The sequence below is a fragment of the Octopus sinensis genome, linkage group LG29 (assembly GCF_006345805.1).
Source record: "Octopus sinensis linkage group LG29, ASM634580v1, whole genome shotgun sequence".
Lineage (NCBI taxonomy): Eukaryota > Metazoa > Mollusca > Cephalopoda > Octopoda > Octopodidae > Octopus > Octopus sinensis.
In genome coordinates, this window is record NC_043025.1 from 13,991,658 (window position 1) to 14,013,671 (window position 22,014).

General features: G+C 43.2%; 1 protein-coding gene and 1 pseudogene across 2 annotated transcripts; both read right to left on the reverse strand.

Annotated features, from left to right (window-relative positions):
* Nucleotides 1-1,360: 1,360 nt before the first annotated feature.
* On the reverse strand, nucleotides 1,361-21,733 carry LOC115226223 (WASP homolog-associated protein with actin, membranes and microtubules-like). 2 transcript variants are annotated; one of them, XM_029797246.2, is made up of 8 exons: nucleotides 21,398-21,733; nucleotides 19,879-19,996; nucleotides 17,771-17,875; nucleotides 10,448-10,571; nucleotides 7,891-8,174; nucleotides 6,295-6,356; nucleotides 3,208-3,297; nucleotides 1,361-1,881 (listed from the first exon to the last, which is right to left on the reverse strand). In XM_029797246.2, exons 2-8 carry the CDS (start codon nucleotides 19,993-19,995, stop codon nucleotides 1,689-1,691), a joined length of 975 nt encoding a protein of 324 aa, XP_029653106.1. In that variant the 5' UTR covers nucleotide 19,996; nucleotides 21,398-21,733; the 3' UTR covers nucleotides 1,361-1,688. The 2 variants fall into 2 exon arrangements, with proteins under 2 accessions (XP_029653106.1, XP_036370747.1); XM_036514854.1 differs by having other exon boundaries at nucleotides 6,295-6,365.
* LOC115226252 lies at nucleotides 16,835-16,963 on the reverse strand (annotated as a pseudogene).
* Nucleotides 21,734-22,014: the final 281 nt, after the last annotated feature.

Here is a 22,014-nt window from a genome sequence, read left to right on the forward strand (position 1 = left end):
AGCTGTTTTATGTGACACATTCTAAGGGCTGACAGTAAAGAAGTTAGTATGCTTTGCTGGATGTGCATGTGCAGTAGTGTAAGTGTGAAGAGAAAAGGCTGCACTGGTATGGTCATGTGATGAGACTGCCCCCCCCCCTTTTGAATTACAGATATAATGCACTTTTGCCAGCTGAGTGGACTGGAGCAACATGAAATGAAGTGTCTTGCTCAAGGACGCTGGGAATTGAACTCCTGTCCTTACAATCATTAGCTGAATACCCTACCCACTTAGCCACGTGTTTAGAAACGCTGAATTAAATGACATGGGGGTGGGTTGCTTTGAAATAAACTCTTTTTGGGGTTGAAATATTTGAGAATTTCACCAAAGATGGTAAAAAATTAAAAAAAACAAAACAACAAACAATAAAAATATATTCCTTTTTTATTTGGCTTGTTTTCGATAATAGATTTGGATATTCTGACTTCGATAGACACAGGGACATCAAAGGAGTCAGGGAAAATCCCTTTTTTGTTGTGAACCTTTAACTGTTGTTGGAGGCCTTATCTCTCTCCTTTTCCAGCTGGGGTACCATGTATTGATCCCTTCACCAGTACCTATTCTTATTCATGCTTTCACACTACACCCCAACCAATTTGATCAAAGGGTCTCATTTAGTAAATTACTCGGTGACCCCAATGGTGCTGGCGCCACATAAAAAGCACCCAGTACACTCTGTAAAGTGGTTAGCATTAGGAAGGGGATCCAACTGTGTACAGCAGACACTAGAATAGCAAAAGGGACAGTGAAAATCCCTTTTCATTGTTAACCTTTGACTCTTGTTGGAATTGTAGGGGTACCTCACCATCTCCCATTCTCTTTTTCCCATCAGTGTAATCACCTTCTCAGCAAGTCCCGTTCTTGTTTCTCTATCAAGGGGTCTTTGTCTTGCAGGTTACTTGGTGACCTCACTGGTGCTGGGGCCACATAAAAAGCACCCACTACACTCATGGAGTGGTTAGGAAGGGCATCCAGCTGTAGAAGCCATGCCAAGACAGACAGTTGGAGCTAAGCACAACCCTCTGCCTTGTTGGTTCCTGTCGAATTGTCAAACCTATGGAAAAAGGGGCATCAGGACAAAATTCACCCAGGGGACAAAAATATCAACAAATTTACTTGTTTCAGTCATTTGACTGTGGCCATGCTGGAACACTGCCTTTAGTCGAACAATTGAACCACAGGTCTTATTTGTAAGCGTAGTACTTATTCTATTGGTCCCTTTTGCCGAACCACTAAGTGACGGGGACATAAACACACCAGCATCGGTTGTCAAGCAATGCTAGGGGGACAAACACAGACACACACACACATATATATACATATGTACAATGGGCTTCATTGCATTTCCATCTACCAAATCCACTCACAAGGCTTTGGTCAGCTCGAGGCTACTGTAGAAGACGCTTGCCCAGGGTGCCATGCGGTGGGACTGAACCCAGAACCATGCCACACAGCCTGGTCTTTTCACAATCCTCTCGACCATGTCTGATGTGGGGCAAATGACAACAACCAAAACATTACAATTACAGATGCTCATACCATTCAACAAAGGAGAAAACGAAGGAGTTTATGAGACACAAGGCTGTCGTATGGAAAGAGGGGGTGGGTGGAATTAAGTTTTAAAAAGGAGAAGGTTTGGGGGAAAAGTTTTAAAAAACAGGGTCAGCTGAAGATGGGTCCTGGTCCTCCCAGTTTTCTTCTGGCTGAGACGAGAAGCTCTGACTCCGAATGTGCCGGAACTTCTTTTCAAAGGCTTCGTTAAAGGCCTGCATTAATGGATCACTTGAAATGCTTTGGGTTTTTGACTTTGAACTAGATTTGACAGGGGTTCCACCAGGGGATCTGTGGGAAAAGCAAAAAAAAACAAGAGAGATTAAATAAAAAAAAGCAAGAAATTTATCAGGTTTAGAAATTATTTTCTAAGATTTACAATTATTTAACTTTTTAAAACATCTCCCTGAAAATGTTCCAAGACAAAATTCAGTCCTGTAATAATGTTTCCCAGGAGTGGCTATGTGGTAAGTAGCTTGCTTACCAACCACATGGTTCTGGGTTCAATCCCACTGCTTGGCACCTTGGGCAAACCAAAGCCTTGTGAGTGGATTTGGTAGACGGAAACTGAAAGAAGCCCATCGTATATATGTATGTGTTTGTCCCCCTAGCATCGCTTGACAACCAATGCTGGTGTGTTAACGTCCCCGTAACTTAGTGGTTCGGCAAAAGAGACCGATAGAAATAAGTACTAGGCTTACAAAGAATAAGTCCTGGGGGTCGATTTGTTCGACTAAAGGCGGTGCTCCAGCATGGCCATAGTCAAATGACTGACACAAGTAAGAAAAATAAAGTCCATGGTCGCAGGTTCAGTCCCACAGCATGACACCCTTCCTTGGCCAACCAAGACCGTAGCAAGACATCCATCTTGTTTAGAAATTATGTTAAGTAGTTCTAATTATTTTGAAGACACATGATACAATGGTTAGAGCATCAAGCTCACAATCATGTGATAGTGAGTTCCATTCCCGGACTGGGCTGTGAGTTGTGTTCTTGAGCAAGACACTTTATTTCACGTTGCTCCAGTTCACTCAGCCGTGGAAATGAGTTGTGACGTCACTGGTGCCAAGCTGTATCGGCCCCTTTGCCCTTTCCCTTGGATAACATTGGTGGCGTGGAGAAGGGAGGCTGATACGCATGGATGACTGCTGGTCTTCCATAAACAACCTTGCCCGGACTTGTGTCTCAGAAGGTTCACCTTCGCCATCTTCATCGTTTAACGTCTGCTTTCCATGCTAGCATGGGTTGGATGGTTCAACTGGGGTCTGGGAAGCCAGAAGGCTGCACCAGGCCCAGTCTGATCTGGCAATGTTTCTACAGCTGGATGTCCTTCCTAACGCCAACCACTCCATGAGTGTAGTGGGTGCTTTTTACGTGCCAGATGGGTCTGGCAAATGGCCACGAACGGATGGCGCTTTGTACATGCCACCGGCACGAGGCCGGTCGGGGCGGCACTGGCAACGGCCACGTTCGGATGGTTCTCTTATGTGCCACCGGCACTGGTAACTCAGCTGCAATTTCCATTGATCAATTTCGATTCTGATTCTCACTTGCCTCAACAGGTCTTCACAAGTATGATGGTGGTGGTAATGATGATGATGATAATGACGAACTTACTTTGGCAAATTAGTAGACCTGAGTCTGTTCAGAGAGCGTCTTGCCAAAATCTCGTCTGCAATGCTTGAATATGGAGTGCTGGGTCCTTTTCTAGAGAGAAAGACACAAAATAGAAAAGAAAAGAAAATTTTAATAATTCAAACTGGAAACAAAGTGGGCAGAATACATTTACGAGGCCATGCTGGAATCTTCCTGGCTTTGGGTAAGAGAAAATACAGGAGGATCGGTTAATTAGGATTTTATTCCAAATGAAATGCTTAGCGGCGAGCTAGCAGAATCATTAGCACGCCGGGCGAAATGCTTAGCGGTATTTCGGCTGCCGTTACGTTGTGAGTTCAAATTCTGCCGAGGTCGACTTTGCCTTTCATCCTTTCGGGGTCGATAAATTAAGTACCAGTTACGCACTGGGGTCGATCTAATCGACTTAATACCTATGTTTGTCTCCTCTATGTTTAGCCCCTTGTGGATAATAAAGAAATAGGTATTTTGCCCACCCTGACATTCTGAGTTCAAATTCCACCGACATCGACTTTACCTTTCATTCTTTTGGTATCAATGAAATGAGTACCAGTTATGCGCTGGGACTGATTTAATCAACTAGCTCCCTCCCCACTAATTTCAGGCCTTTTGCCTATAGTCGAAAGGATTATTATTATTAGGTCTCACTGAGGAAATGACTAGAGACCGAGACCATAACCCGTGGCCTTCTACATGGGATGTAGCCAGCCCACTTATGCATACCTTCCCTTCTTGGGACACAAAACTCTACTTGTGAAGACCTGTTGAGGCAAGTGAGAATCAGAATCGAAATCGATCAATGGAAATTGCAGCTGTGATACCAGTGCCAGTGGCATGTAAGAGAACCATCCGAATGTGGCTGTTGCCAGTGCCGCCCCAACTGGCCTCGTGCTGGTGGCACGTAAAAAGCACCCACTACACTCTCGGAGTGGTTGGCATTAGGAAGGGCATTCAGCCATAGAAACATTGCCAGATCAGTTGAACCGTCCAACCCATGCTAGCATGGAGAATGGACGTTAAACGATGATTATTATTATTATTAGGGTGGTGAGCTGGCAGAACCATTAGGACGCTGGGCGAAATGTTTAGCGGTATTTTGTCTGTCTTTAAATTCTGAGTTCAAAGTCCGCCGAGGTTGACTTTGCCTTTCATCCTTCCGAGGTCAATAAATTAAGTACCAGTTACACACTGGGGTCAATGTAATCGGCTAGTCCCTTCCCCCAAATTTTCAGGCCTTGTGTCTTTAGTAGAAAAGATTATTATTAAGGCGGTGACCTGGCAGAATCATTAGCAGGAGTGGCTGTGTGGTAAGTAGCTTGTTTACCAACCACATGGTTCCAGGTTCAGTCCCACTGCATGGCACCTTGAGCAAGTGTCTTCTACTATAGCCTCAGGCCGACCAAAGCCTTGTGAGTGGATTTGGTAGACGGAAACTGAAAAGAAGCCCGTCGTATATATATATATATGCATGTGTGTGTCTGTGTTTGTCCCGCTAGCATTGCTTGACTACCGATGCTGGTGTGTTTACGTCCCCGTCACTTAGCGGCACGGCAAAAGAGACCGATAGAATAAGTACTGGGCTTACAAAAGAATAAGTCCCGGGGTCGAGTTGCTTGACTAAAGGCGGTGCTCCAGCATGGCCGCAGTCAAATGACTGAAACAAGTAAAAGAGTAAAGAGTAAAGAGTAAAGAGTAAAGAGTAAAGAGTATGCTGGACGAAATGCTTAGCAGCATTTTGTCTGTCCCTACATTCTGAGTTCAAATTCTGCTGAAGTTAACTTTGCTTTTCCTCCTTTCGGGGTCGATAAATTAAGTACCAGTGAAACACTGGGGGGGTTAATGAAATTGACCAGTCACCTCCCTCAACATTTCAAGGCCTTCTGCCTTCAATAGAAAGGATTATTATTATTATTACAACAACAACAGTGGCGTCGGCGTTGTCGTCATCATCATTGGTGACAAGCTGGCAGAATCGTTAGCAAGCCAGCCAAAGTGCTTAGTGGCATTTCCATCTGTCTTGACGCTCTGAGTTCAATTTCCACCAAGGTCAACTTTGCCTTTCATCATTTATATTTCCCCAATTTTTTTAATTTTCCACTCGTCTTTTATGTAACCCCATATTGCCTTCTCCAACACCATCCCCAACATCTTTTGTGAATCCTCAGCGGTTAATAAAGAAAACATCATCATCATTATGAAACAATTTAGAAGAAATGAATATAGGCGCAGGAGTGGCTGTGTGGTAAGTAGCTTGCTAACCAACCACATGGTTCCGGGTTCAGTCCCACTGCGTTGCACCTTGGGCAAGTGTCTTCTGCTATAGCCCCAGGCTGACCAAAGCCTTGTGACTGGATTTGGTAGACGGAAACTGAAAGAAGCCCATCGTATATATGTGTGTGTGTGTTTGTCACCCCACCCAACATCTATTTCTTTACTACCCACAAGGGGCTAAACACAGAGGACAAACAAGGACAGACAAACGGATTAAGTCGATTATATCGACCCCAGTGCGTAACTGGTACTTATTTAATCGACCCCGAAAGGATGAAAGGCAAAGTCGACCTCGGCGGAATTTGAACTCAGAGTGTAGCGACAGACGAAATACCACCAAGCATTTCGCCCGGCGTGCTAACGTTTCTGCCAGCTCGCCGCTTGACAACCGATGCTGGTGTGTTTACGTCCCCGTAACTTAGTGATTCGGCAAAACAGACCGATATAATAAGTGCTAGGCTTACAAAGAATAAGTCCCGGGGTCAATTTGCTCGACTAAAAGGCGGTGCTCCAGCATGGCCGCAGTCAAATGACTGAAACAAGTACATATTATTTAACCCTTTAGCATTCAAACCGGCCGTATCTGGCCAAAATATTTAACCTGTTTTATATTGAAACTGACCAGATCTCGCCTCTCACCTCAACCCTACCATGTCATTCTAAAACTAAAAAATCACATCACTGAAATCTCTAAACTACAAGATAATGCCGGATTAATTCAAACCATTTTAAATAAACAAACATCAATTTGACAGAATAATCTGAACACTAAAGGGTTAAAGAATGTGAGAAACTTACTTTTTCACACTGTCCAGTTGTGATTTTGACGTTGGTCTACAGCCACTTGTTTGTCCATTCTCCTGAGAATTAGAGAGAAAAAGAAACCTGTAAGCATCTTATGAACACGTTACCATGTAACACAATATGGTTTAACATGTGGTGACATTATACGAATGGTCAAACTAACACATGATATATATGTATACGAATGGGGTGCCGAATGGTTCTTGGTTTTAAGGGTCTCATGAAAGGACTAGCTGGAGACTTTTACTGGGCTTGGAAAAACTGAAGGACCAGTGCAATAGGTGAGTGAATCTAAGAAGGGGAATATATTACTCTTTTACTTCTTTCAGTCATTTGACTGCGGCCATGCTGGAGCACCGCCTTCAGTCGAGCAAATTGACCCCGTGACTTATTCTTTGTAAGCCCAGTACTTATTCCATCGGTCTCTTTTGCCGAACCACTAAGTTACGGGGACATAAACACACCAGCATCGGTTGTCAAGCAATGCTAGGGGGACAAACACACACACACACACACACATATATATATATAGACGACAGGCTTCTTTCAGTTTCCGTCTACCAAACCCACTCGGAAGGCATTGGTTGGCCCGGGGCTATTGTAGAAGACACTTGCCCAAGGTGCCATGCAGTGGGGCTGAACCCGGAACCATGAGGTTGGTTAGCAAGCTACTTACCACACACCCACTCCTACACCTATATATATATATATATATATATATATATATATACATATATACGACGGGCTTCTTTCAGTTTCCGTCTACCAAATCCACTCACAAGGCTTTGGTCGGCCCGGGGCTATAGCAGAAGACACTTGCCCAAGATGCCACGCAGTGGGACTGAACCCGCAACCATGTGGTTGGTTAGCAAGCTACTTACCACACAGCCACTCCTGCACCTGAATATATTGAATAAAATCCTAATTAATTGACCCTCCTATATTTTCTTTTACACAAAACCAGGAACTTTTCAGCATCCACTTGTGTGTGTCTACATATATTGTGGTGGTGGAGGCCCCCAGGTGAGAAGTGGACTGGTCCACTACTAATAAATAGTCAATAATGTCAGCCAGCGAGATACACTGTTTAGGCCACTCCCGCAGAGATGGCGAAATATGCTGTCACCCTATTCATCATCATCATTTAGCGTCCGCTTTCCATGCTAGCATGGGTCGGACGGTTCTACTGGGGTCTGCTTCTGGCTTCACAGACCCCAGTTGAACCTATTTCATTATTACCCACAAGGGGCTAAACATAGATAGGACAAACAAGGACAGACATAGGTATTAAGTCGATTCCATCGACCCCAGTGCGTAACTGGTACTTAATTTATCGACCCCGAAAGGATGAAAGGCAAAGTCGACCTCAGCGGAATTTGAACTCAGAACGTAACGGCAGACAAAATACGGCTACGTATTTTGCCCGGCGTGCTAACGTTTCTGCCAGCTCGCCACCTTCTAGTTGAACCGTCCGACCCATGCTAGCATGGAAAGCGGACGCTAAATGATGATGATGAATAGGGAGAAGAAAACAAGACACCAAGAGAGAGAGGGTAGAGAAAGGGAGAGAGAGAGAGGTGTAAAACTTACCTTGATTCCATTAAAGCGTTTTTGTGGGGATGAAACAGGTGTTGAGAAATCCGACTCGTCGCAACTGGAGTCAGCAGGCGACTCTTTGGTATCTTTGCTCTTCTGTGGAGTTTTGGAACCTGACTGAAGCTGTGATTGCAGTGACGGTGGCAGTGCTGGTGGTGGTGGTGGTGGAGGAGGAGGAGGTGGTGGTGGTGGTGCCCGTGATTGTTGTGGGGATTCTTTACCCTTCGGAGAAAGATCTTTGCAGGCCAGCCGCTTTGAATAGCGTCTCCCTTTTGCGTCTGTACAACAAGAACAAAAACACCATTAAACATCTACACGTTAATTTCCCCAAAGCCTGTCACTTGAATTTAATGTTGACACCAGAGGTTTCACGCGGTTACACAGCATACGCTTTAATTACGAGGAAATGCAATTTTTATTTGCATTTTTACAATATTTCATAATCATCATCATTGTTTAATGTCCGTTCTCCATGCTAGCACGTGTTGGACGGTTCGACCGGGGTTCTGGGGAGCCAGGAGGCTGCACCAGGCTCCAGTCTGATCTGGCAGTGTTTCTACAGCTGAATGCCCTTCCTAACGCCAACCACTCCGTGAGTGTAGTGGGGGCTTTTTACGTGCCACCTGCACAGGTGCCAGGCGAGGCTGGCAACGGCCACGATTCGGATAGCGCTTTTTACGTGCCACCGACACGGAAGCCAGTTGAGGCGGCACTGGCATCGGCCACGATTCGGATAGTGCTTTTTACATGGCACGGAAGCCAGTCTAGGCGGTGCTGGCATCAGCCACCGTCAGATGGTGCTGTATACGTGCCACCGGCTCAGGGATCACAACTGCAGTTTCCATTGATTTTGATGTCAGTGTACTTGACTCAATGGATCTCCTTGAGCACTTCATAATCAAATTTTAATATTTAGCACTATTTAACCCTTTTCTTACCATATTTATTTTAAGATGCTCTGTGTTTCTTTCAATTACTTTAAATATAACAAAGAATTTAGTAAAATAACTTAGTTATCATTCAGTTAGTCTTAGGAACATAAATTGTGACTAAGGTTTGGTGGAAGGTTTTAATTCAGAACTTATGAATACAAGACATTTGTACTACAGAGCCAGAGGTGGTTTCAGCCAGGTTGGTATCAAAAGGGTTAAGAATTGTTTCTCTATTATATATCTTAACCCTTTTGTTACCATATTTCTTCTGTTGAGATGCTCTGTGTTTCTTTCAATTACTTTAAATATAACAAAGAATTTAGTAAAATAACTTGGTTATCATTAAGCTAGTGTTAGGAACATAAATTGTGACTAAGGTTTGGTGGAAGATTTTAATTCAGAACTTATGAAAACAAGACATTTGTACCACAGAGCCAGAGGTGGTTTCAGCCAGGTTGGTATCAAAAGGGTTAAGAATTGTTTCTCTATTATATATCTTAACCCTTTTGTTACCATATTTCTTCTGTTGAGATGCTCTGTGTTTCTTTCAATTACTTTAAATATAACAAAGAATTTAGTAAAATAACTTGGTTATCATTAAGCTAGTGTTAGGAACATAAATTGTGACTAGGTTTGGTGGAAGATTTTAATTCAGAACTTATGAAAACAAGACATTTGTACCACAGAGCAGAGGTGGTTTCAGCCAGTTGGTATCAAAAGGGTTAAGAATTGTTTCTCTATTATATATATCTTAACCCTTTTGTTACCATATTTCTTCTGTTGAGATGCTCTGTGTTTCTTTCAATTACTTTAAATATAACAAAGAATTTAGTAAAATAACTTGGTTATCATTAAGCTAGTGTTAGGAACATAAATTGTGACTAAGGTTTGGTGGAAGATTTTAATTCAGAACTTATGAAAACAAGACATTTGTACCACAGAGCCAGAGGTGGTTTCAGCCAGGTTGGTATCAAAAGGGTTAAGAATTGTTTCTCTATTATATATCTTAACCCTTTTGTTACCATATTTCTTCTGTTGAGATGCTCTGTGTTTCTTTCAATTCATTTTAAATATAACAAAGAATTTAGTAAAATAACTTAGTTATCATTCAGCTAGTGTTAGGAACATAAATTGTGACTAAGGTTTGGTGGAAGATTTTATTTTAAAACTTTTGAAAACAAGACATTTGTACTCAAAGCCAGAGGTGGTTTCAGCCGGGTTGGTACTGAAAGGGTTAAGAATTGTTTCTTTATTATATATTTAAACCCTTTTGTTACCATATTTCTGTTGAGATGTCAGAGATGGTTTCAACCGGGTTGGTAATGAAAGGGTTAAATGATAATGATGATGATGATGATAGTGACATGTTTGATATACGATTGGCATAAGAGATGTTAAAGGCACTAAGCAGAGGTCAAGTGGTTGCTGTCGGGTCACCGTAAGAGGCCAATATCCAGAGCCACAGAGCTGGACAGGTTCTGATGCAGCACAATACAGGAATGGAGTTAGGTCACAAAAGGCTGATATTTTACAGACCGTAGAAGCAGTGGTAGGTCTATACTATAGGGGAGGAAAGAAAGGACAGCATGAGACGTAAAAGTGAAGAAGCTCACACCTACCTTGGGCATAATTGAAGGCTCGAGACATACTGAGTTTCAGCCCTTTAATTTGGCGGTTACATTCTTGCTGGGACACATGGCAAGGCAGCATTTCCTCCAAACCAATCACACTGAGAATCTTCGACTGTTAATGATATTATATAAGACTGAGAATGTGTGTCTGTCTGTAGAACTACACAACTAATTTCATTCAAATTTTACACATGGCTTACTTGGGGTCCGGGGAGTGTCATCGACAAAAAAAATCTTGAACTTTTTGCCTAGGGCGAGCCCACGGCAATATCATATCTTCTCCACTACGATTCCCTAAAACTTGAGAACTACACAACCAATTCCATTCAAATTTTACACATGCCTTACTTAGGCATAGAAGAAGGTTTGCTCTTCCTTCATTAGAGGACAAAATTCTAATCGGACCATATTAACACCAAAAATTATTTACATCAAAAAGGTGCTTTTTTTTCTATGAAAATCCCTATTTTTTACGATTTTTTCACTGCTGTGTCGCCATTTTTCGGTGTATTTCAACCAGAAAAATGTTCACTTAAAGAGAATAACAAACTACATAATGCAAAATTTTTACTTTTCAAAAATTCCAATTCTAAAGGGTCGAAACAAACCCGATCAACGCCAGGCTATACTGCTCTACCTTCTAGGGGAGTTTAACACTTGCGTGGGATCTGACCATGATACGTGGCCCATTTGTGTGGACGCTTTGGTATTGGCAACATGAATGACAATGGTCAGAGACTACTTGAATTTTGCACATACCATAACCTGTGCATCACAAACACATTCTTTGCCAACAAGCCATCCCACAAGGCATCTTGGAGACATCCAAGATCTCACCACTGGCATCAGCTGGATGTTAACATTACACGGAGATCCTTTCTGAATTCTGTGCAACTGACCCGCAGCGCGGATTGTGACACAGATCACTCACTAATTAGAAGTAGGGTGAGGATTTTGCCTATTATATATATACAGACGCAGGAGTGGCCGTGTGGTAAGTAGCTTGTCTACCAACCACATGGTTCCGGGTTCAGTCCCACTGCGTGACACCTTGGGCAAGTTTCTTCTACTATAGCCTCGAGCCGACCAAAGCCTTGTGAGTGGATTTGGTAGACGGAAACTGAAAGAAGCCCGTCGTATATATGTATATATATGCGTGTGTGTGTTTGTTTCCCCCAACACCGCTTGACAACCGATGCTGGTGTGTTTATGTCCCCGTTACTTAGCGGTTCGGCAAAAGAGGCCGATAGAATAAGTACTGGGCTTACAAAAGAATAAGTCCCGGGGTCGCGGTGCTCCAGCATGGCCACAGTCAAATGACTGAAACTAGTAAAAGAATATATAGGCTGCAGGTAACCTTACGCCTAAAACAAAACAAATGTCTGAAGTGTGTCACTTATCGGAATTGAACCCAGAACCTCATCGTAACACAGACTTCTTAACCAAACATCTATTACCCCCATTTATCATTCCCTTCCACCCGTAATACCCTTTCTCCATCCCAGAAGCTTCAACTCCAAAGTCGCCAATTCTTCTGGTTAACAGTTCAGCAGGAGTTATCTCCCCTGCATTCTAATTTTTATTGATTGAATCTCCTGAGATTCTTGTCTGCAGGGCTCAGGTGGCCCCTCGACTGGTCAAGGGACGTCTATAGCTGATGCCTTAATGGGAAGTGAACAGTGTAGGGGTGAGATACATGCTTGCGTGTGTATAGAGGGGAGAATATCAGGGCACTAGTTAAGAAGAATGGTCCCGGTGCTCGCGCTAGCTAGTCGTGACTAGTCGATCCTACAACGACTTGCAAAGTAAAGAAAAACACAAAGTAAGGATCGACTAGTCACGACTAGCGAGCGCCGATGCGCCCCTACGCGTGTGGGCTATTCCGGCTATTCCGCCGCTCGGGCAACGCCTGCGGCAGTGGTTCTACCGCTGTGTTTTATAGAGGTTTTGTAGAGGCCGGTAACGATGATACGCTAGGGGAAACCCTAGGTTTCGACGATAATCAGCTGGCCAGTCTGTTCCAACGTACATTCGGGCCGAAGACCCTGGATAATTTCCAGAAGTCTTTGGCTTGGCAGTGTTACCGAGGTGCCTTACTTGTTCGGGACAAACTCGCAAGGCACGGAGGCCAAGTCAGCCCGACCTGTGCGAGGTGTGGGCGAGACAGGGAGACCGTCTCGCACGCGATCGTGCAGTGTCCGGAGGTGGCAGAGATGTGGGTTTTTGCCGAACAACTGGTGTCAAGTGCAGGAAGAGTACAGCTATCAGCCGAATCCATTGTAAAAATCAGCCCACCGGATTTCTTAACGAAAGAAGGTAAGAATTGTTTTCTCTCTGTGGTTTCAACCGCGAAACAGGCAGTGTGGAAGACAAGGATGAAAGGTAAGATAACAGACGACTTCATCTCTGGTTCTGGCCTGGTGGAATATTTTAAATTCCACCTGAAAAGGCAAATAGAACTAGAGAGGAGGAGTCTGAGTAAGAAAGTGTTTAATGAAAGGTGGAAAAATGTGGTGAATAAATGGTCCTTCACAAATGCGAGATAGACCGGAGAAGAAAAAAAACACAGAGGTTAAGCGTCGTGGCGGGGACCGTAGACCCGCCCCACTATATTTGTCAAATTGTTTTAATGTAAATGTTTTCATCATTCAATTTTTAACAGACCCCAGAAGCACATTTATGGATTAATCATTCGTGATTGTTTTGTCCCGTCTATGTCGCCCCTCGTGGGTAATAAAGAAATTGTTATAAGTATGTAATATAATTTTTCTATTGGTTTTAAGTTGATATTAATTAATTAATTAATAAATATTTAACTTTTCATTCTTATTATTTAAGACCGATGATAAAAGTTCTTTCTATTTCTTACTAAAACCTTAAAAAATTGTTTCTATCGTTCACACCTTTTATTTAGAATTTATTTCTCTTTCGAATGAAGACAATAAGCATTTTTATACAGTTTGAAGAATTCTATCTATATATAGGGTGGAAGAAAAGGGTTTCTCTTATCTTCAGAAATGTAAACAAATTCACGTGTGTACTTATACCGAAGGATCGTATTCTACACACTCAGAAAATGTTCTGTTTCCTGACAAATACTCATTTTTCTGGACGTTATGAGGAAACGAAACTGACGCGTGTTAATTAATTAACGATCCTTTAATGAATGTCTGCTTTCCACGGGGATGGTCACATTTGGCCAATTAACCCATTAAACACACGCATTGTACATTTGATCTTCACTTCAGCTATATTGTAATTATTTTAATTTCTTTCTTCAAATTCCGTCGACTTTGCCTTTCATCCTTTCGGGGTCGTTGGAATCAACAATTGCCCTCCCCACGAATTTCAGGCCTTTAGTAGAAAGGATTGTTAATTTAATTTGTTTGTCAAAGTTCTTTGATCATACGTGGGATAAAGAGTCGTTGAAGGGGTCACGAATGAATTGAAAACCACCGTAACAATAAAAGCTGAAGTGACCAGCAAATGTACGGTGCGTGGGTTTAATTAGCAAAATCTGGAACTTTTAGAGTTATTCCCCTGCAACCACATCCGATGACTGCTTTCTTCCCCCCTGACATATACATACGATTCAGCTGAATGTTTATATACTTATACTAGCAGTATCGCTGGGTTTGTAAGGGAAATTACTATATAAGCATTTTTAGAGATGTAAAGTATAATAGTCATCTCAATATGTGTCCAACACACGTGGACATGCCTACAAAGTCAGAAAACAGCACAGCTCCACCCATGACTTTCGGAAACATTTTTTCACGCTCAGAGTTGCTGAAGCATGGAACAAACTGCCGGCATCAGTTGTTGACTGCATCCTTTAAGGCCCTCATGCTTTCCGAAATCCGCCGAAACTACACCTGATTATATATACACTTTAGATGAGTTGTAGTGCACCTGAGCACTGTACACAATTATTATATGGCTAACCACAAGGGGGGGGGGTGGTTTACTGTAGCTTTTTACGTTCTGAGATTTAATAATACATTTTTAGAGAGTTACTTCCCTTATATATGCCAAAAATGCATTAAAAATGGGAAAAATTGATGGTAAATTTCTTTTAAAATCGTAGACTCATCGTAGACGCGCGCTAATACCCAGAAGGGCTCGATATGAATCACGACTATAAGATACCCGGTTTTGGTTACACTGCACCGCAAAATGTGGGAGTAGTTAGCAATCTAAATCGGAGTAGACAGACACACTCACAACTTTAGTTTTATATATAAGATCATCATTTAGCGTCCACTTTCCATGCTAGCATGGGTTGGACGGTTCAACTGGGGTCTGTGAAGCCAGAAGGCTGCACCAGGCCCAGTCTGATCTGGCAGTGTTTCTACGGCTGGATGCCCTTCCTAACGCCAACCACTCCGTGAGTGCTTTTTACGTGCCAGACGGAGCTGGCAACGGCCACGATCGGATGGTTCGCTTACTTGTCACCGGCACTGGTATCACAGCTGCAATTTCTATTGATGTTGATCGACTTCTATTTTGGTTCTGCTTTCTGATTTGATTTGGTTTGATTTTGATTTTCACTTGCCTCAACGGGTCTTCACAATTGGAGTTTTGTGTCCCAAGAAGGAAAGGTATGTATAAGTTGACTGGCTACATACCAGGTAGAGGCCACGGGTTATGGTCTCACTAGTCTTGCTGGGTCTTCTCACGCACAGCATACTTCCATAGGTCTTGGTCTCTAGTCATTTCCTTGGTGAGATCTAAAGTTCGAAGGTTGTGCTTCACCACCTCGTCCCAGGTTTTCCTGGGTCTACCACAGGTTCCCTCAACCGCTAGGGTGTGGCACTTTTGCGCACAACTATCTTCAGCCATTCTCGTCACATGACCATACCAGCGCAAACGTATCTCTTGCACACCACAACTGATGCTTCTTAGGTCCAACTTTTCTCTCAAGGTACTTACACTCTGTCGATTATGAACACTGACATTACACATCCATTGGAGAATACTGGCTTCATTTCTTGTGAGCTTACGCATATCCTCAGCAGTCACAGCCCATGTAGCATGGCTGTTCGTACACATGCATCATACAGTCTGCCTTTTACTCTGAGCGAGAGGCCTTTTGTCACCAGCAGGGGTAAGAGCTCTCTGAACTTTGCCCAGGCTATTCTTACTCTAGCAGTTACACTTTCAGCACCCCTGCTACTGACTTGGTCACCTAGGTAGCGGAAGCTATCAACTACTTCTAGTTTTTCTCCCTGGAACGTGGTAGAAGTTGGTCTCTGCACATTTTCAGTGTTTATTGCTCCTGAGCATCTGCCACAGACAAAAACTATTCCTTTGACATCGCTGCACCTCTTATGTGTCCATAGCTTACACTTGGTGCACCTTATAGAGTTTCTACCTACACCTTTTCTACAGATCGAGCAGGGCCATCTACCTGAAGGCATTTGTGATTTGTCTACCTTCTTACTTATTAGGACTTTGGTTTTAGCTAGATTGACTCTAAGGCCCTTCGATTCTAATCCTTGCTTCCACACCTGAAACTTCTCCTCCAGTTCTGATAGCGACTCAGCAATTAGAGCAAGGTCATCAGCATAGAAGAGCATCCTGTCTTGAATTCCTCTGTTATTGCCTAGAGGACTATGATAAATAGGAGGGGACTGAGGACTGAGCCTTGGTGGACCTCTACCCGGGATTCTTCACTGTGCTCATTGCCAACCCTCACCTTACTAGCGGCGTCCCTGTACATGGCTTGCACAGCTCTCACTAATCATTCATCTATTCCTAGTTTCCTCATTGACCACCAGATAAGGGATCGGGGGACTCTGTCGAAGGCTTTCTCCATGTCAACAAAAGCCAGGTACAGGGGCTTATCTTTGGCTAGGTATTTCTCCTGCAGCTGTCTCACCAGAAATATGGCATCAGTAGTACTTTTCCCTGGCACGAACCCAAACTGCATCTCATCTAAGCTAACTCTCTCTCTAATTAGTTGGGCTATGACCCTCTCCGTAACCTTCATCACCTGGTCCAACAGCTTGATACCTCTGTAATTATTTGTATCTAGGGTATCACCTTTACCTTTGTAGCAGTTGACTATTATGCTGCTACACCAGTCATTGGGTATGACTCCTTCGTGTATCACCTGGTTAACTATACGGGTGACTAGGCTATAGCCGACACTACCAGATATTTTGAGCATCTCTGCAGTAATTCCTGATGGGCCTGGGGCTTTCCTTGTTTTCATGCTTGTAATATATATACACACATATATGTATGTATGTATGTATGTATGTGTGTGTATATGTTTGTATGTCTGTGTTTCTCCCCCAACATAGACAGACGAAATACCACTAAGCATTTCGCCCGGTATGCTAACGTTTCTGCCAGCTCTCCGCCTTATACTCAGAAAATATTGAGTCCTTCTGAAGAAGTTATTAAACCTCTCAAGAACCATCTTCAATGGATTTCTCACATTCGTTGAAGGCGGATTAAGGAAATCCTACTTCAGGCTCAGGACCTGATCCAGCAGCTTGATGCCCCTGTAGTTCAAAAATACCAACACACTGACTTCTGGTTTCTGCTTTCTAGTAAGCAGACGTCACAAAAACGTTTCCCTAACAACTTGAAAACTGAAAAGCCCTGACCCGGGGTACACTCAGGCCCCCTGGACTACTGATATGCACTGTCTACTCCGAGTGGATAGGTCAGACACCAGATTTCTATTGAAATTTTTGGTAAAAAAAGTACGGCCCATCCACAAGTATATATGGTACATACAAATATGTGGGGCTGAACCTGGCCCTCTATGGTTGAGAAGCAAGCATACTGACCCCATACACACACGTCTTCACTCGTAATCTCCAGCAAATGCAAAGAAGCTGGCTACCCGCATGGTTCTTGGTCTCAAGAATTTGTCTTATGAAGAAAGGCTGAAGATGCTCGACCTTTATTCTCTCGAAAAACGACGACGCCGTGGTGATCTCATTCTCGCTCACATCATAAGCGGAAAGTGTAACCTCTCGAAAGAGCTGTTCTTCACTCCTGCTCCAGAGCGTCGGCTGCGGGGTCATTCCGAAAAGCTCTATCTGCGACGATTTCATCTCAATCGAAGGAGAGGGGCTTTCTCCGTCCGGGTTGCGGATCCGTGGAATAAGCTGCCGGACGAGATGGTGAAGATGCCGATGACCGCTCGGTTCAAAGTCTCCCTTGACCTCAAGTGGCCTGAACTCTTTACATGAACACCACCCTGTACTTAACTCCATGTCCCCCTACATGGCCTTGCTTTTTGCTTTTGAGCCAAAAAATTAACTAAGGAAGAGTAAAACGAGGCATTTTTACCTTGAGAAAAGAGAATCCTGAAGAATTTTCATACTCCTCTTTACGCTTATTCTGAAGAATGGACTGATACTTCTCCGGATGTTTTTCGATGTAATCCATGAGGTCCTAAAACAGAAGAGCATGGTCATGTAGTAACAGTGGTGGTCTTGTGCAATGTAGGTCATAGGCTACCCAACCATGGAACATGTTGTACCGGTTTACAAGGCACGAGTAGCAGATCTCATCAGCCAGTGCTGAGATCCCTGATCTCACTACATGTATACAAGGGGGTGCTAAAAAGTTCCTGGCTTTAAGGGTATCGCAAAAGGCCTGGTTGGAGGCCTAACATTCCGAGCTCTTATACAAGGTTTAGAAAAACTGAAGGACTGCTGCAATAAGTGTGTGAACCTGAGAGGGGAATATGTTGGATAAAATCATTATTAACTGATCCTCCTCTATTTTGTTTTACCCAAAGCCAGGAACTTTTTGCATCCCCCTCTACATATACATACATACAAATATATATATAAACACACACATGCACATGTGGGTCTGCTCAAAAGTCTCTGCCTTTAAGGGAAACTGCAGTTGTGATCCCTGAGCCGGTGGCACGTAAACAGCACCATCTGAAGGTGGCCGATGCCAGCACCGCCTAGACTAGCTTCCGTGCCGGTGGCATGTAAAAAGCGCTTTCCGAATCATGGCCGATGCCAGCGTTGCCTCGACTGGCCTTCGTGCCGGTGGCACGTAAAAAGCACCAATCCGATCATGGCTGTTGCCAGCCTCGCCTGGCACCTGTGCAGGTGGCACGTAAAAAGCACTCATGGAGTGGTTGGTGTTAGGAAGGGCATCCAGCTGTAGAAACATTGCCAGATCAGACTGGAGCCTGGTGCAGCCTTCTGGCTTCCCAGAACCCCGGTCGAACCGTCCAACCCATGCTAGCATGGAGAACGGACGTTAAACGATGATGATGAAGGGTGTCATAAAGGGTCTACTTTGAGATCCAACCTTCCGAGTTCTTTTATAGGGCTTAGAAAAACTGAACTGTGTGTATATATATATATATATATATTCTTTTACTTGTTTCAGTCATGTGACTGTGGCCATGCTGGAGCACTGCCTTTAGTCGAGCAATTCAATCCCAGGATTTATTCTTTGTAAGCCTAGTACTTATTCTATTGGTCTCTTTTGCTGAACCACTAAGTTATGGGGACGTAAACACACCAGCATCGGTTATCATGCAATGTTGGGGGTAGGGTAGTGATTCATGTAAAAACAGCAAAAAAGATGGGCTCAGAGAGCGTTCCAAAAGCTAGAATCTCTGCAGGAGGTCAGCTCTAGGTGGTGTCCCAATTAGTCAGAATTTCCTTATCCTAGCCAATCATGGCATTGGATGCAGTAACTAAATATTCCTGCTACAGGTACAAGGCCTGAAGTTTTGGAGGATGAGAATAGTTGATACTGGTCCCAATTGGTATTTTGGCCAGAATTTGAACTCAGAATGTAAAGCTAACAGATAAGCCACTAAGGATATTACCTATTTCTTTACTACCCACAAGGGGCTAAACACAGAGAGGACAGATATAGGTATTAAGTTGATTACATCGACCCCAATGCGTAACTGGTACTTAATTTATCGACCCCGAAAGGATGAAAGGCAAAGTCGACCTCAGCGGAATTTGAACTCACGAAATATGGCTAAGTATTTCGCCTGGCGTGCTAACGTTTCTGCCAGCTCGCCGCCTAAGGATATTACCTGGTGTGCTAACCATTCTGCCACCTGCCCGCTGCGAAGCATTAACCCCTTACCCGGCAGAAACGAATATATGCGTTTTGACCGAAATCGTTTTTTTCTATCTCTGGCGAGTTAACTCGTCAAAAGATAGACTCGCCAAAATCGACAGCAAACGAGTTCCTTCGTCTAAAAATGGGTTAATTCGTTTCTGCCCAAAGCGGTAATTTAAAATCAATATTATTGAATTAAAATTCATAATAAATAAGGTTTGAAATATACCTCAAAATCACCATTCAAAACATAGTAAAATAAAACAATTAAAAAATATGTCTCAAAAAATACATTTATTTTCAAAATAATTGTTGGGTAAGGGGTTAACTACTAATGGTCTTACCCCAAGTGCTTTGTGCGTCTCCAAGCTACCCTGCATTTCATATTGTTCTTCTGACATCATACTTCGATATTTCCTCTTCAGGGTCGAAGCATCATCGAATTCATCATATGACTCCATTCTGAAAAGAGGAAAAGGAAAAAGATGATTTTTAAAATGAGAATCTCTGAAATAAACTCAACCTCTCTCACAAATTAGAATACTAAAAATGATCTCGTGGCCTATGCCAGGGGCGTAACCAGCCCACTTATGAATACTTTTTCCTTCTTTGGACACTAAAGCTCTGCTTGTGAAGACCTGTTGAGGCAAGTGAAATTCGATGACTGGAATCCGTGCTAGCGAGGTGCAAAGAGCACCGTACGAGTGTGATCGGTGACAGAACGGCTAACCGGCTTCCGTGCCAGTGGCACCTAAAAGGCACCATTTGAGTGTGATCGTTACCAGCATCGCATCACTGGCACCTGTGCTGGTGGCATGTGTAAAAGATTTGAGCGAGGTCGTTGTCAGTACCGCCTGATTGGCACGTAAAAAGCACCCACTACACTCGTTAGGAAGGGCACCCAGCTGTAGAAACTCTGCCAGATCAACATTGGAGCCTGGTGCAGCCATCTGGTTTGCCAGCCCTCAGTCAAATCGTCCAACCCATGCTAGCATGGAAATCGGATTTTGTGAATTTTCCAAATTCTTTTCCCCACCTCCTTGGAAAAGATTTTCCCCACAAATTTCTTTATAACCGTAATGTATACCGTTTGAAAGTTATTTATATTTCATTATATATATACAAAGAACTGAATTCCAAACATAACCATACCAACAAAATCACTTCTGGATTAAAAAAAAAATTATACCAGTATGTTAAAGAATTTTCATTTTATCAAAAATATTCATTTAACAAACTCCGGAAAGTGATATTCTTGGATCAAATGATAATTTAATAATAGGCGTAAGAGTGGCTGTGTGGTAAGTAGCTTGATTACCAACCACATGGTTCCGGGTTCAGTCCCACTGCAATGCACCTTGGGCAAGTGTCTTCTACTATAGCCTCGGGCCGACCAAAGCCTTGTGAGTGGATTTGGTAGACGGAAACTGAAAGAAGCCTGTCGTATATATGTGTGTGTCTGTGTTTGTCCCCTCCAACATTGCTTGACAACCGATGCTGGTGTGTTTATGTCCCCGTAACTTAGTGTTGAATTTTCTGCTGCTTTAAACAAAGCATATTACTCTACCACTGGTATTTGAGTACTCTTTTTTCCACCTTGTTTCACATTTATGTGTTTACTCCGGTATATATATATATATATATATATATGTGTATGTTTGTGTGTTTGTCCCCTTAGCATTGCTTGACAACCGATGCTGGTGTGTTTACATCCCCGTAACTTAGCGGTTCGGCAAAAGAGACCGATAGAATAAGTACTGGGCTTACAAAGAATAAGTCCCGGGGTCGAATTGCTCGACTAAAAAGGCGGGGCTCTAGCATGCGTTTTGTTAATTGATTTAATCGATGTGCTTTTTTACTTACCTCTTTCAATAAAACGTGTGATCTCGTACAAAGCAATGGAATAAAAGGGACGGGTGGTGCACCGATCGCAGGTCGGGTGGCCGTGTATATATATGTATATATATATATATATATATAGTGATCAACAGTTAATTAGAGGGCGATCGAGAGGAATCGGAATATATCTTGTAGCTATAACAACCACAGTAATAAATAATAATGGTTAATAATCGACTGGAAAGGAAGAAACAAGACAGACACCGGACAAGGTCGTCGAGTCTCAGAGATTTTCAAAATCCAAACAAGTTTGGCGGCGTTTTTTCTATGACGTGTGAGGCAGGTTACCGGTGTAAGTGTTTTAAAGTTACCCCCTCATGAAGTAACCCCCCCTTATGATGTTAACAGGCGGTGATGGGTCATCTTTTACTTGTTTCACCCGTTAGGCTACGGCAATGGCCCAGTGGTTAGGGCAGCGGTCTCGTGGTCGGAGGATCGCGGTTTCGATTCCCAGACCGGGCGTTGTGAGTGTTTATTGAGTGAAAACACCTAAAAGCTCCACGAGGCTCCGGCAGGGGATGGTGGTGATCCCTGCTGTACTCTTTCACCACAACTTTCTCTCACTCTTACTTCCTGTTTCT